Source organism: Schistocerca americana, chromosome 7, assembly GCF_021461395.2.
Source record: "Schistocerca americana isolate TAMUIC-IGC-003095 chromosome 7, iqSchAmer2.1, whole genome shotgun sequence".
NCBI classification, from domain to species: Eukaryota; Metazoa; Arthropoda; class Insecta; order Orthoptera; family Acrididae; genus Schistocerca; species Schistocerca americana.
Window position 1 is genome coordinate 133,500,064 of NC_060125.1, and position 13,372 is coordinate 133,513,435.

The window sequence follows — 13,372 nt, forward strand, 5'->3', positions numbered from 1 at the left end:
ACAGACATTAGACCATTCTTGCATAGACCGCCAAATAACCCACAAGTCGAAACAACAATAAAAACTATCAACACAATCATACACAACAAAATAAATGAAAACACAACTATGGAAGAGTTACAACTACTGGTTTATATAGGAGCACTCACTACACTAAATATACAAACTAGGCAGAGATCAGAACCAACCAACACACAGAAGAAACCCACAAAACCAGCATGGCAACACAGGCTACAGATCAGAATAGAAAAACTGAGAAAAGACATCGGACAGCTAACACAATTTATAAGAAATGAAATATCAGACAAAAAACGAAAAAGGTTAGGTAAAATCTCACAACAAGAAGCAATAGAGCAATTAGATGAAAAGAAGCAGAAATTACAAGCATTGGCCAAACAACTTAGAAGATACAAAAAAAGTGAAAATAGAAGGAAACAAAACCAAACATTCAACACAAACCAAAAGAGATTTTACCAAACAATAGATAACTCACACATTAAAATAGACAATCCACCAAGCATAACAGACATGGAACACTTCTGGAGCAACATATGGTCAAACCCGGTACAACATAACAGGCATGCACGGTGGATACAAGCAGAAACAGACTCATACAAGATGATACCACAAATGCCTGAAGTGATAATTTTGCAACATGAAGTCACCCAAACAATTAATTCTACGCACAATTGGAAAGCCCATGGAAATGATAAAATAGCAAATTTCTGGCTAAAGAAGTTCACCTCAACACATTCACATCTAACTAAATTATTTAACAGTTACTTTGCAGACCCATACACATTCCCTGATACACTTACACATGGAATAACCTATCTGAAACCTAAAGATCAAGCAGACACAGCAAACCCAGCTAAATATCGCCCCATAACATGCCTACCAACAATCTACAAAATATTAACTTCAGTCATTACACAGAAATTAATGACACATACAACACAGAACAAAATTATAAATGAAGAACAAAAAGACTGCTGCAAAGGAGCATGGGGATGTAAAGAGCAACTGATAATAGATACAGAGGTGACATATCAAGCTAAAACTAAACAAAGGTCGCTACACTACGCATACATGGATTACCAAAAAGCTTTTGATAGTGTACCCCACTCATGGTTACTACAGATATTGTAAATATACAAAGTAGATCCTAAATTGATACAGTTCCTAAACATAGTAATGAAAAACTGGAAAACCACACTTAATATCCAAACAAATTCAGATAATATCACATCACAGCCAATACAGATTAAGCGTGGAATATACCAAGGAGACTCATTAAGTCCTTTCTGGTTCTGTCTTGCTCTGAACCCACTATCCAACATGCTAAATAATACAAATTATGGATATAATATTACTGGAACATATCCACACAAAATCACACATTTGCTATACATGGATGATCTAAAACTACTGGCAGCAAGCAACCAATCAACAACTCAACCAATTACTAAAGATAACAGAAGTATTCAGCAATGATATAAATATGGCTTTTGGAACAGACAATTGTAAGAAAAATAGCACAGTCAAGGGAAAACACACTAAACAAGAAGATTACATATTGGATAACCACAGCAACTGCATAGAAGCGATGGAAAAAACAGATGCCTATAAATATCTAGGATACAGACAAAAAATAGGAATAGATAATACAAATATTAAAGAAGAACTAAAAGAAAATAGACAAAGACTAACAAAAATACTGAAAACAGAATTGACAGCAAGAAACAAGACAAAAGCTATAAATACTTATGCTATACCAATATTGACCTACTCATTTGGAGTAGTGAAATGGAGTGACACAGACCTAGAAGCACTCAATACACTTACACGATCACAATGCCACAAATATAGAATACATCACATACATTCAGCAACAGAAAGATTCACATTAAGCAGAAAGGAAGGAGGAAGGGGATTCATCGACATAAAAAACCTACATTATGGACAGGTAGACAATTTAAGAAAATTCTTTCTAGAACGAGCAGAAACTAGCAAAATACACAAAGCAATCACTCATATAAATACATCGGCTACACCACTGCAATTTCATACCCACTTCCACAACCCTCTAGATCACATAACATCAACAGATACGAAGAAAGTAAATTGGAAAAAGAAAACACTATATGGCAAGCACCCGTATCATCTAACACAGCCACACATCGATCAAGACGCATCCAACACATGGCTAAGAAAAGGCAATATATACAGTGAGATGGAAGGATTCATGATTGCAATACAGGATCAAACAATAAACACCAGATATTACAGCAAGCATATTATTAAAGATCCCAATACCATAACAGATAAATGCAGACTCTGCAAACAACAAATAGAAACAGTAGATCACATCACAAGTGGATGTACAATACTAGCAAATACAGAATACCCCAGAAGACATGACAATGTAGCAAAAATAATACATCAACAACTTGCCATAAAACATAAACTAATAAAACAACATGTTCCCACATACAAGTATGCACCACAAAATGTACTGGAGAATGATGAATACAAATTATACTGGAACAGAACCATTATAACAGATAAAACAACACCACATAACAAACCTGACATCATACTCACCAATCGAAATATCCATACCCAATACAACAAATATACAGAAGAAAACAGGAGAAAAAATTGAAAAATACATCCAACTGGCTGAGGAAATCAAGGATATGTGGCATCAGGATAAAGTTGACATTATACCGATTATACTATCAACTACAGGAGTCATACCGCACAATATCCACCAGTACATCAACGCAATACAGCTACATCCAAACGTATATATACAACTACAGAAATCCGTAATTATTGATACATGTTCAATAACCCGAAAGTTCCTAAATGCAATGTAACATATACCGTACAGTTAAAAGGATGTCACGCTTGATCAAGGTCCGCGTCACTTTTATTTTTGACCAGACATAACGTCTGAGAAAAGAAAGAATAATAATAATAATAATAATAATTCTTGCAATTACTAAAAAGATGATTATTACTAATCTATTACCAGAAGTGAAAAGGTTTATTTATTACCAACATGCATTTTGTTATATTCACTAACAACATAAGCAGTGGTTGCATTTTACATCTGATTTTGCTTATATCCAGAAGTGTCATCTGCATACATATTTCCAAGAACTCTGCTGGTGTCTGTGACCTGGTATCACTTGGACTTGCAGCACTAAACGTTTCTCAAGGTAAAAAACAATTAATTATTGCACCACTGCCATTTCCTTACATTTTTCTGATTAAATATATGTCTGTCTTTACATAGATCTGTATCTATATATATGTGTGTGTAGTCACAAGAACACAAACATATCTATTCATCTTGCCCTGAGGAAAAGTATCTAAGGGGGCAAGTGAAATTTATATTAAACTTCCTGGCAGATTAAAACAGTGTGCTGGACCGATACTAGAACTGGGGACCTTTGCCTTTCACGGGCAAGTGCTCTACCGACTGAACTACCCAAGCACGACTCACAACCCGGCCTCACAGCTTTAATTCTGCCAGTATCTCATCTCCTACCTTCCAAACTTCATAGAAGCTGTTCTGCAAACCTTCCTTTCAGGAGTGCTAGTTATGCAAGGTTCGCAGAAGAGCTTCAGTGAAGTTTGGAAGGTAGGAGATGAGGTACTGGCGGAATTAAAGCTGTGAGGACGGGTCATGAGTCATGCTTGGGTAGCTCAGTCGGTAGACCACTTGCCTGTGAAAGGCAAAGGTCCAGAATTTGAGTCTCGGTCCAGTACACTGTTTTAATCTGCCAAGAAGTTTCATATCAGCGCACACTCCGCTGCAGAGTGAAAATCTCATTCTGAAATTTATATTAGGCGAAAAGCACCAATACTTCTTCATAAAGTTTGATTTAACTATTTACTCTTCAGCATTCTTTAGTAACACCATAGTTCACAAGCTTCATTTCTCCTCTTGTCTGTGCTGTTTATTACTCACATAAGGCTACAATCCAGACTTTCAGAAAATATGTCATAAGAGTTTACATTATATTTGGTGTAAACAAATTTAATTTGTTTCAGAAACACTTTTCTTGCAACTGCCAGTCTGCATTTTATATCCTCTTTACTCTGGTCATCCTTGGTTATTTTGCTACCCAAATAGCAAAACATGTTAATTACTTTTAATGTCTCATTTTCTAATGTTATTCCCTCAGCATCTTCTAATATAATTTGGACTACACTCCATCAACCTTGTTTCACTTCTGTAGATGTTCAACATAAAACATATTTTCAAGACACCATCCATTCCATTCAACTCATCATCAAAAAATTCTGGCAGCCCTGAAGAGGTACAACATTCTGGATTAGTTTGTATGCCAGATCTAATTACTGACTCTGGCTCTGTCTATCTAGCCCATTAAATTGGATCAATTTTTACAGATATCCGAACCTTTCGACGTGCTTATCTTTCCTTTGCATTGTTGCTAAACATAATTCTCTGATGTTTATGTTCTGTGGAGTCAGTCTTTTCATAAGGCACTTTCAGGCCATTTTTTCTCAGCAAAGCTATGCAAATTGTCCAGCAGATTTTAACATCTTCATTTTGAACTAACAGCACAATATCATCAGTAAAGGCTAAAACCTTAGCATCTAGGTCCTTCCTTTCTATCAAAGGTGTATCTCTCTTAATCCCTCGACTTCCAGAGCTGTTTCCCAGATTGTTGCACCATTCTCCAAAACAATACAGAAGAGGACTAGGACAGCTCATCCAATTGTCTGATCATTGTGTTACAGACTACTATGAGTAACTTTACCACTGAGATGGTGTTTGTCAGGATCTGTTGAATGATTTTTGTTTCACTGTCAAATACCAAATCCTCCAAGATGCTGAATAATGTTTGCCAGTCAGTTAAATCACATATCACTTTGAAGACACCACGAATGAGAACAGTATTCTAACTTCTTAATGCTCATGTGATTAAATGCATTTAAGGTTACATAGTTGTTTTATACAGATTTTCTACTTGCTGAAGACAACTTAGTTACTTCCATGAGTTAGTAATACAGCTTAATAGTACACTAGAAATATATATCAAGAAAAATATCAATAAGTCATCCAAAAACAAGGGTTAGTGGTATATTAGCAAAATAATCATGAAGGACTGAAAAAGAGTGGCCAATGTAAAAATTATGGAGCAGGTAAAGTTGTTTAAAAATTTATATAAAAACATATCTGTAAACAGATTTAATGCCATCATAGAAAACAACATATAGATATGTAAGAAATCAATCTTTGCTTTTGGAAACATGTAAAGAAATTCCTTTACATCTATACTGTTTTACATCAGTCAGACTTGGGTATAAGGATGGTAAGATAAGATGATAAGAATACTGAAGATGAGTTTGTTACTTCGTATTAAGGAAGTGACTCAGAAACAAAGAAATTGTAAGCAATGATACACAAGCACAAAATCTTTTTTATTTCTTTTAGACACAATAGCAGTAAAAGGCATTTAAATACAACCAGTTTCAGCCATACAATGGCTATTTTCACACACACACACACACACACACACACACACACACACACACACACACACACACACACACACACACGGGCGCGCGCGCACAAATGCGAAGCAAGCAAGCACACCTCATGCACACGTGACTGACATCACCAGTGGCTCAGCCCAGAATACCGACTTCCAGCTTGAGTTCAGTGATGGTAGTCATGTGCGCGTGAGGTGTGCTTGCTTATGTGAATGACTCTCTCTCTCTCTCTCTCTCTCTCTCTCTCTCTCTCTCTCTCTCTCTCTGTGTGTGTGTGTGTGTGTGTGTGTGTGTGTGTGTGTGTGTGCTCTTCCTTTTCTGAAGAAGGCTTTGGCCAAAAGCTAACGTGTAAGTGTCTTTTCATTGCGCCTGTCTGCAAGTCAACAGTCTCTCTACGGTGAGTAGCAATCTACCTTTTCCTTATATTGTTGATACTCCAACCTAGAGCTTCCACTGTTCACAACTCTTGTCTCTCATATCCTCAAAGGACAATCCACTTATTTTTTAAATGCAAGGAGCAGTCAATAGGTCCATTAATTTCCAAACAAAATTGCACCTATTTTGAACAGAGAAAGGATATGAAAAAGTTTTTGTGAAAGCTTAAAATTCCTTTTTAGCAGTAAGAGGCTGCTATTGGTCCTGTTTCACTTAGCTGTAGCCTCTTTAGCTATTTGAGTATAAGGCTACTACATACAATTAGAATTTTCAGATTAAACTGTGGTTTCTAAATGTTACTCATGTTTTACAAACCTTTGGAAGGCCACCAGCTCTAATGTCACTAACTTGGGACAATTCTATGACGTTTCCATGCTGCAACAAAAATTGTAAAAAGTAATTCAAAATGTGATGAAAGCAGTTCTGCAAAACAAGGTAGGATTACTGTTAAACACAATCAGAATCAAGTCATTTATCATCACAAGATACACTCCATCTTTTATGCTGAAGCTTTTCATGTTTCAATACATCAGGACAATGTTCAGTCTTGGCTAAGGAAATTCTACTAAAAATGAACTGCATTACATAACAGTACATTGTATTTTACACAATTGGCTTAAAACAGTCATAACACAGCTTTTGTCATTGATACAAGTGTGATCGCAATTCTACAGCTCATACCAGTCATGGAAAAATAGCAGTTTTTATTGAACATGACATGTTCAAAAAGTATCTGAACAAGTGGTAATAAAACATACTGGAGTAATTCTGATAGCTGCCACTATTTCTCTCCAGGGGGTAACTTAAAGCCATTCATGAGTACACTAGAGCTCTTTTACAATAAATAACAAAATGGAAGTGTGAAATGTATAGAATTTAACAGAGTTTTCTCACTAAAAGTGTGAGCAGGGAGGTCTCATGAAAATATATAATTTGCACAACAAAGTAATGATCTCCATGAAAATTATGTCCACTTCAAGTACAAGCTTGTATCACAAGCTGTGAGTGAAGATAACTACAACACAACATTGCAGTTATGTGGTTTAGGATTCAGTGCCTCCTTGCACAAATACTAAAGCTCAGTATAAATATAAACTACACCACCACCACCACCACCACCACCACCACCACCAAAACCACTTGCAAGCTTTTCAATGAGGCAAATATTTACTGTTTTACTAGCCATCTGTACAGAGAACAATAAAAAAAACATTCCCGGAGCACACATGTAAACGAAGAAAATTACTGTTTATTAGAGACTTTATGATTTTTATTTTGAATTGTTATTTTCCATAACAAGTGTATTGTTACTAATATTGCTTGTTCTAATTACAAGTTCACATCAGGGGTAAGGCCATCCTAAAAGGAAAATATAAACTTCTGTACTACTTTTCTAAATTGACCAATCCCCCCTTATCACCCAGAATCACACCAGACTGGAGCAACTGAACCATATCCTTCACCATGGCTTTGATTATCATATATCATCATCACCAGAGCTGCATTCTTGCTATGAAATGTACTCACTAAACAAGATTACGTCTGATAAAAAACGACTACATAAACAGCCCATCAAACAATATAAAAGTCATGTGGAAGCATATAAAAAAAACAAAATGGGGAAAATAGCAACATAGTGAAAATTTTACAACTACATTAAACAACAATGAGGTCAGTAATCCTTCAGCAGCAGCTATGCTGTTTAATGACTTCTTTGTCGGTATTGCAGAAAATATGCTAACAATGACTTCTAAAATGAAATCTGCATCTATGAAGTATAAAACTAACTCTTGTTCCAAGACAAGATTTATTAGCTCTGACACCGGAGGTGGAGTTGTGAAAGCAATAAGAAAACTAGTTTATCATAATTTTGAAGAAATTTGTCCATAATAATACAATTCCTTTAAATAAACATTTGATTATTTGCAAACTGGGAACTTCCCAGAGTCATTGAAAACATCTAATGTAATCTCCATACACAAAATGGTAGGAGAGATGGTGCAAATACCATCAGGTCAGTCAGTGTTCCCCCGGTATATCTAAAGCTCCAGAGAAAATTATGCAAGAGAAACTGATTTAACTTATACAGTAGACAAGAATGATGTAGCATGCCCACAGTACAACTTGGCACTCCCTGCAGGGGTGCTGGGAGCAGAGGAATCTCTATGAGTCACCAGTATTGACTAGTTTCTGGTCAGAGAAAATTTTAGTTAGGAAATGATACTGTTCAAATACCAGTGTATATTTGTTATACATGTACGAAAGTGATAGCAGAATATACAGATATGAATCATTTACGAGTAATGGAGACAACTCTTTGAACAGAAGAAATATTGAGCCATTGTCAGGCACAGGGATGCGCACACACCCCCATCCCCACCCCATACACACAACTGTGCATGGACTGGGGTGGGGGTTGTGTAGGTAAGTAGGGGGAGAACAGGATTAGAAGCAGGAGAGCAGGTATGGGACAGGTATCTAGCATCCTGAAAGGAGGGAACAGATGTGCAGGAAGCAGGAGTGGCAGGTTTATGGGCTTGGTGTGCAATACATAGGTACCACGGCCAATGAGGTGTGGTGCTTGATGGAGATGATATGGAAGCGTGGATTGGGCGGGTGTGACAGGACAGAGGAAGGGGAAAAATGTTGTGTAGAGGGTGCGGTGCAGAGGGTTAGCAGAGACTGTAGCTAGGAGAACTACAGGGGTGAAGGATTTGTGGCAAGGATAACTGCTGTCTACTAAGTTTAAAAATGCTGGTGCTAAAGAGGCTTCAGACACCATAGGTTGTGAAGCAGCAACTGAACTCGAACATGTTGTGTTCAGCAGTATGTTGTGACACTGGGTGGTCAACTTTGTTCTGGGTCACAGTTTGGTGGTGGCTATTCATTCTGGTGGACAGCTGGTTGATGGTAATGCCCATATAACATTATAAGCAGTAATTGCAGCAGAGCTGTCCTACCACATGGCTGCTTTTCCAGGTGGCCCCACTCAGATGGGATAGATAATACTGTGGCAGGACTGGTATAGGATGTGCAGGGTTGTTGAATTAGGCAGGTTTTGCACCTGATTCTTCCACTGGGATGTGACCCCATAGGCAAAGGGTTGGGAGTGGGACTGGCCTAGAGATAGACCAGGGCCTTGAGTAAGTTCAGTGGGTGACAGAATTCCAATTAAGGGAGGGGTGATTCTTGAGTAGGGTGTCCCTCATTTCTGGGCATGATGATATGATGAAGGATATGGTTCAGTTGCTCCAGTCTGGGATGATAATGGATGACAAGGGGGGCACTCCTTTGCAGCTCATTCTTGGGGGCAGAGGGGGGGGGGGGGGGCACTGAGTGGATTCGAAACATGTAAGGATATGGCACAAGAAATCTGTTTGCAGAACTAGGTCTGGGTGGTAAGGACAGTCTGTGAAGGCCCTTGTAAGAGCTTCAGCATACTCAGAAAGGCAGTTCTCGTCACTGTATATTTACTGTCCAAGGTTGGCCAGTCTGTCTGGGAGGGATTTTTTTGTGTGGGAGAGATCACAGCTGTCTAAATGCATGTACTCTTGGTGGTTAGTTGCATTAATATAAACAGAGGTGTGGATAGAACCATCACAGAGATAGAGGTCAATGTCCAAGAAAGGTGGCACAGTGGATCGAGGATGACCAAGTGAAGTCGATGGGAGAGAAGGTGTTGTGGTTGTGGAGGAATGAGGTCAGGGTGTCTTGATCCTGAGTTCAGATAATGAATATATCATCACTGAACCTTAACCAGACAAGGGGTTTAGGTTTTGGTAGGCTAGGAAGGCTTCGTCTAGATTTTCCATAAACAGGTTGGCAAAGGAGGGTGTCATGCAGGTGCCAATAGCTGTGTTGCAGATTATTTTTACATGACCTGCCCTATGCAGAAGTGTACAAGGATATAGTTCGGAATGAGGAACTGGGTGTGGAGTTGGAAGGCATTAGGAGAGCTGGCAAGGCCATGAAAATGAGAGAATGGGGTGGGAATGGTCAAGAGTCTGTAAAGGAAGTGTTTCATATCTTTGATATGAGAAATTAGGCTTCAGACAATTGGTTTGGAGGTGTTGATGAACAAGCACAATAACTAGCTACCCGGTGTACCCAGGATTTTTGGCATTTTGGGAAGTATATAGAAAGTGGGTGTGAGGAGGATTGCTGAAGTGAGGAGGGAGATGAACTCTGGGGAGAGATTTTGGGATGGCTGAGGATTTCAGTAAGGATTGGAGGTTATGTTGAAATTCTGGGATAAAATCACTGTGACAGAGGTAGTAAGAAGTACGAGAGTAGGCAGAAGCCTTCTGGTCAAGTAGTCTCTGCAATTCATCATGACAGTGGTGGATCCTTTGTCTGCAGGGAGGATGATTAAAACACGGACTGTTTTGAGGCTGTCCCACCAAAAAATATCATCCACACAATCTCAAAGTTAGCAAGTGAAGTTAAGTGTGAAAACTATAGTACAAGTAGTGTAGTAGCTCACACATCAAAGTTGCTATGAAGAATAATATACAAAAGAATGGAAAAGAAATTGAGGAACTGTTGGATGATGATTAGTTTGGCTGTATGAAAGGTGAAGGCACTAGAGAGCCAGTTCTCACATTGCATGTACTTGATATGGAAGCAAGACTGAAGAAATATCAAGGCATGTTCATAGATATTTTTTCAACCTAAAAAAAGCATTGAATAATGTAAAATGGTGCAGGGTGTCTGGAATTCTCAGGAAAGTCAGTGTAAGCTGCAGGACAAGATGCATAATATACAATGCATTAAAAAAATAAGAATGGACGACCAAGAATGAAATGCTCAGATTAAAAAGGGTGTGGGACGGGGATGAAGTCTTCCACCACTACTATTTGATCTATATATAAAAGAAGCAATGACAGGAACAGAGTGGAATTAAAATTCAGGGTGTAAGGATATCAATGACAAAATCTGCTGATGATTTTGCTATCCTCAGCAAAAGTAAGAGAGAATTACAGGACCTGCTGAATGCAATGAACTTATAATGAGTACGGAATACGGACAAAGGGTAGACCAAAGAAAGATGAAAGTAATGAGAAGTAGCTGAAATGAGAATAGCAATGAACTTACCTTCATAAAGGTGATTGCAAAGTAGATGAAGTGGAAGAATTCTCTTACCTTGGGAAGCAAAATAACACATGGTGGATGATGTAAGGACATAAAAAGCAGACTACCAGAAACAAAGACAGCATTCCTGACCAAAAGGAGTCTACTCGTAATCAAATATCAGCCTTAATCTGAGCAAGAATAGAGCATTGCATGGAAGTGAGTCATGGAACATGCAAAAACCAGGAAAAAAATGATCAAAGTATTTGAGAAGTGGTGTTATAGGAGGCTGTCGAAAATTTGGTGGACTAATAAGGTAAGAAATGAGGACATTGTTCATACAATCAGCAAGGCGAGGAACATGTGCAGAACACTGGCAAGAGTAAAGGACAGGATGACACTGATATTATGTTGGACTTAGTTTGTAGGCCAATAACCATACGAGCCTTCTTCTTCTTCTTCTACCACTACTACTACTAGTACTTCCATTACAGCCTCAGGATTACATGAACATATTTTTCCTTCTTGCCCCAGAACCTCTTCATTCTTAATCTTCTTCCTTCCCACTCTCATTCCTTGACCTTTGGTATCCTATTCTCTTGGATTGTGTACTGGGGTCTATCCTTTCTCTGTACCTTTTGCTGCTGTTGATCTCTGGCATTGTGTACTTGCTTCCCTAATTTCTTTCCTGACCACCTGGATCCCTACCTCAGACCAATTGTTCCGGAGTTCAACAACCCACTTGGTTCCTTGTCTTCACCTTTGTTTCCCATGCTCTTTTCATTATTCTGTCCATAGTCATCTTGATCACATGTCCCACAAATCTCGCCCCTTTGGTCTGATTCCTCCTGATATTGTCCTCATGCACTGGTGCAGTTTTTTCCTATGTCTTTGCATCCATCTCTCATTATCTCCTTTACAGCCCAGTATTTTCCTCAGTATTTTTCTCTCTTCTTTCTCCAGTTGTTATGCACCATATCTTCCTAATGTTATCATTAAGCTGCATATATTCCTCAACATTGCCTTGTAGTGTCTGATCCTTGCACCTATAGATATATTCTTTTTGTTGTATAACTTCTGGTTGGGCAGAAGGCTGACCTTTTATTTTTCATACTCTCAGATCTTTAAAGCTTTCAACCTTTTTCACAATGCTTTTTGGTGTTTTCCAGTATACAGTGGCTTTTTCTTGTTGTAGGTGATCCTCAGTTCCACCTTACTGAAAGTTTGCATTGAGTTGTCCAATTGTTTCTTTGTGACTCCTTTCCTGCTGGAAGATGGCACCGGGAGGCATCTGTTGAACTGCATAGTTTGTCGACAAGTTGCGACAGGTGTGTCTTATCACTGGCATGCAGGTGCCGTTCGACTCAGTGCTGTTCATTAAATGGTGAGGATCATGGCTTGCAGAGTGTCTCTGTTGATTGGGTATTTGCATAACAACATAAAATGTCAAGGTCTTTTGTTATAAGGATTTGTTTGTGTGTAATTGTAGCCCATACGTCATGTATTTTGCCAGACCGATATTTATGATACCGATATTTATGATACAACAGATTAGACCTATCTGTGTTCCACAAGAATAAGGACCTGTTTACAATGAACATTGTTACAACCAACAGAAATTTGGATAAATATATAATTTACAGCAAGAATGGCTAATAAGCTATGTTACTAACCTTCTTCTGCATTTAAAGGGAGTCTCCAGTTTTTTGTTTATACCATATGAAAGATTATTATGGGTCCCTACACAAAAACACAGAAACCCCCTATAAAATTTGACAAAGAGGAAAAGTACACATAGACATTATTTTTCTGTCTTGTATTGTGATTGTGTAACTCACAATTTCACTGAAACTGGTTTTTGTTATAATCAGTATTAAGTACTAAATGTATTCACAGTACACACGAGCTCATCATTGATACTATAAATACATCACCTGGAGTGGAAACATATCACCACCAGTTAAAATTTAGCAAAAATGGAATCGCCATTTAAAACAGCAGAAACAAAATCCGACACAATGAAACTCCACAAATGCAATATTTTCTTTTTTGAGGAACTCAGATATTAGACTAGAGAACTTCCTATAGGCCCTAAATGAACGTTGAAATTGAGAACTCTAAAGTCACAAATTGCAGAAAAAATACACCCAATACAAGCTATGATGCTCCACATGGTTCTGTTTTGCGTTAGTAACAATTTTCATATGTGGCCTTCCAAACCACATATCCAAACTTGTGAGATTCATGTATGAAACATGCAACATAGGTTGTCACACTCCAGGTGATGCAGAAGAGGGAAATGTAACTGGAATCAATTGGAATTCCATGGGTG

General features: G+C 38.1%; 1 protein-coding gene across 1 annotated transcript in view; it reads right to left on the reverse strand.

Annotated features, from left to right (window-relative positions):
- Positions 1 to 13,372, reverse strand: part of LOC124621921 (1-phosphatidylinositol 4,5-bisphosphate phosphodiesterase-like) — a 603,554-nt gene that overhangs the window by 413,741 nt on the left and 176,441 nt on the right. The window contains exon 3 of the mRNA XM_047147427.1: positions 6,286 to 6,345. Within this exon, the coding sequence (XP_047003383.1) occupies positions 6,286 to 6,345 (60 nt within the window). The remainder of the gene's footprint in view (positions 1 to 6,285; positions 6,346 to 13,372) is intronic.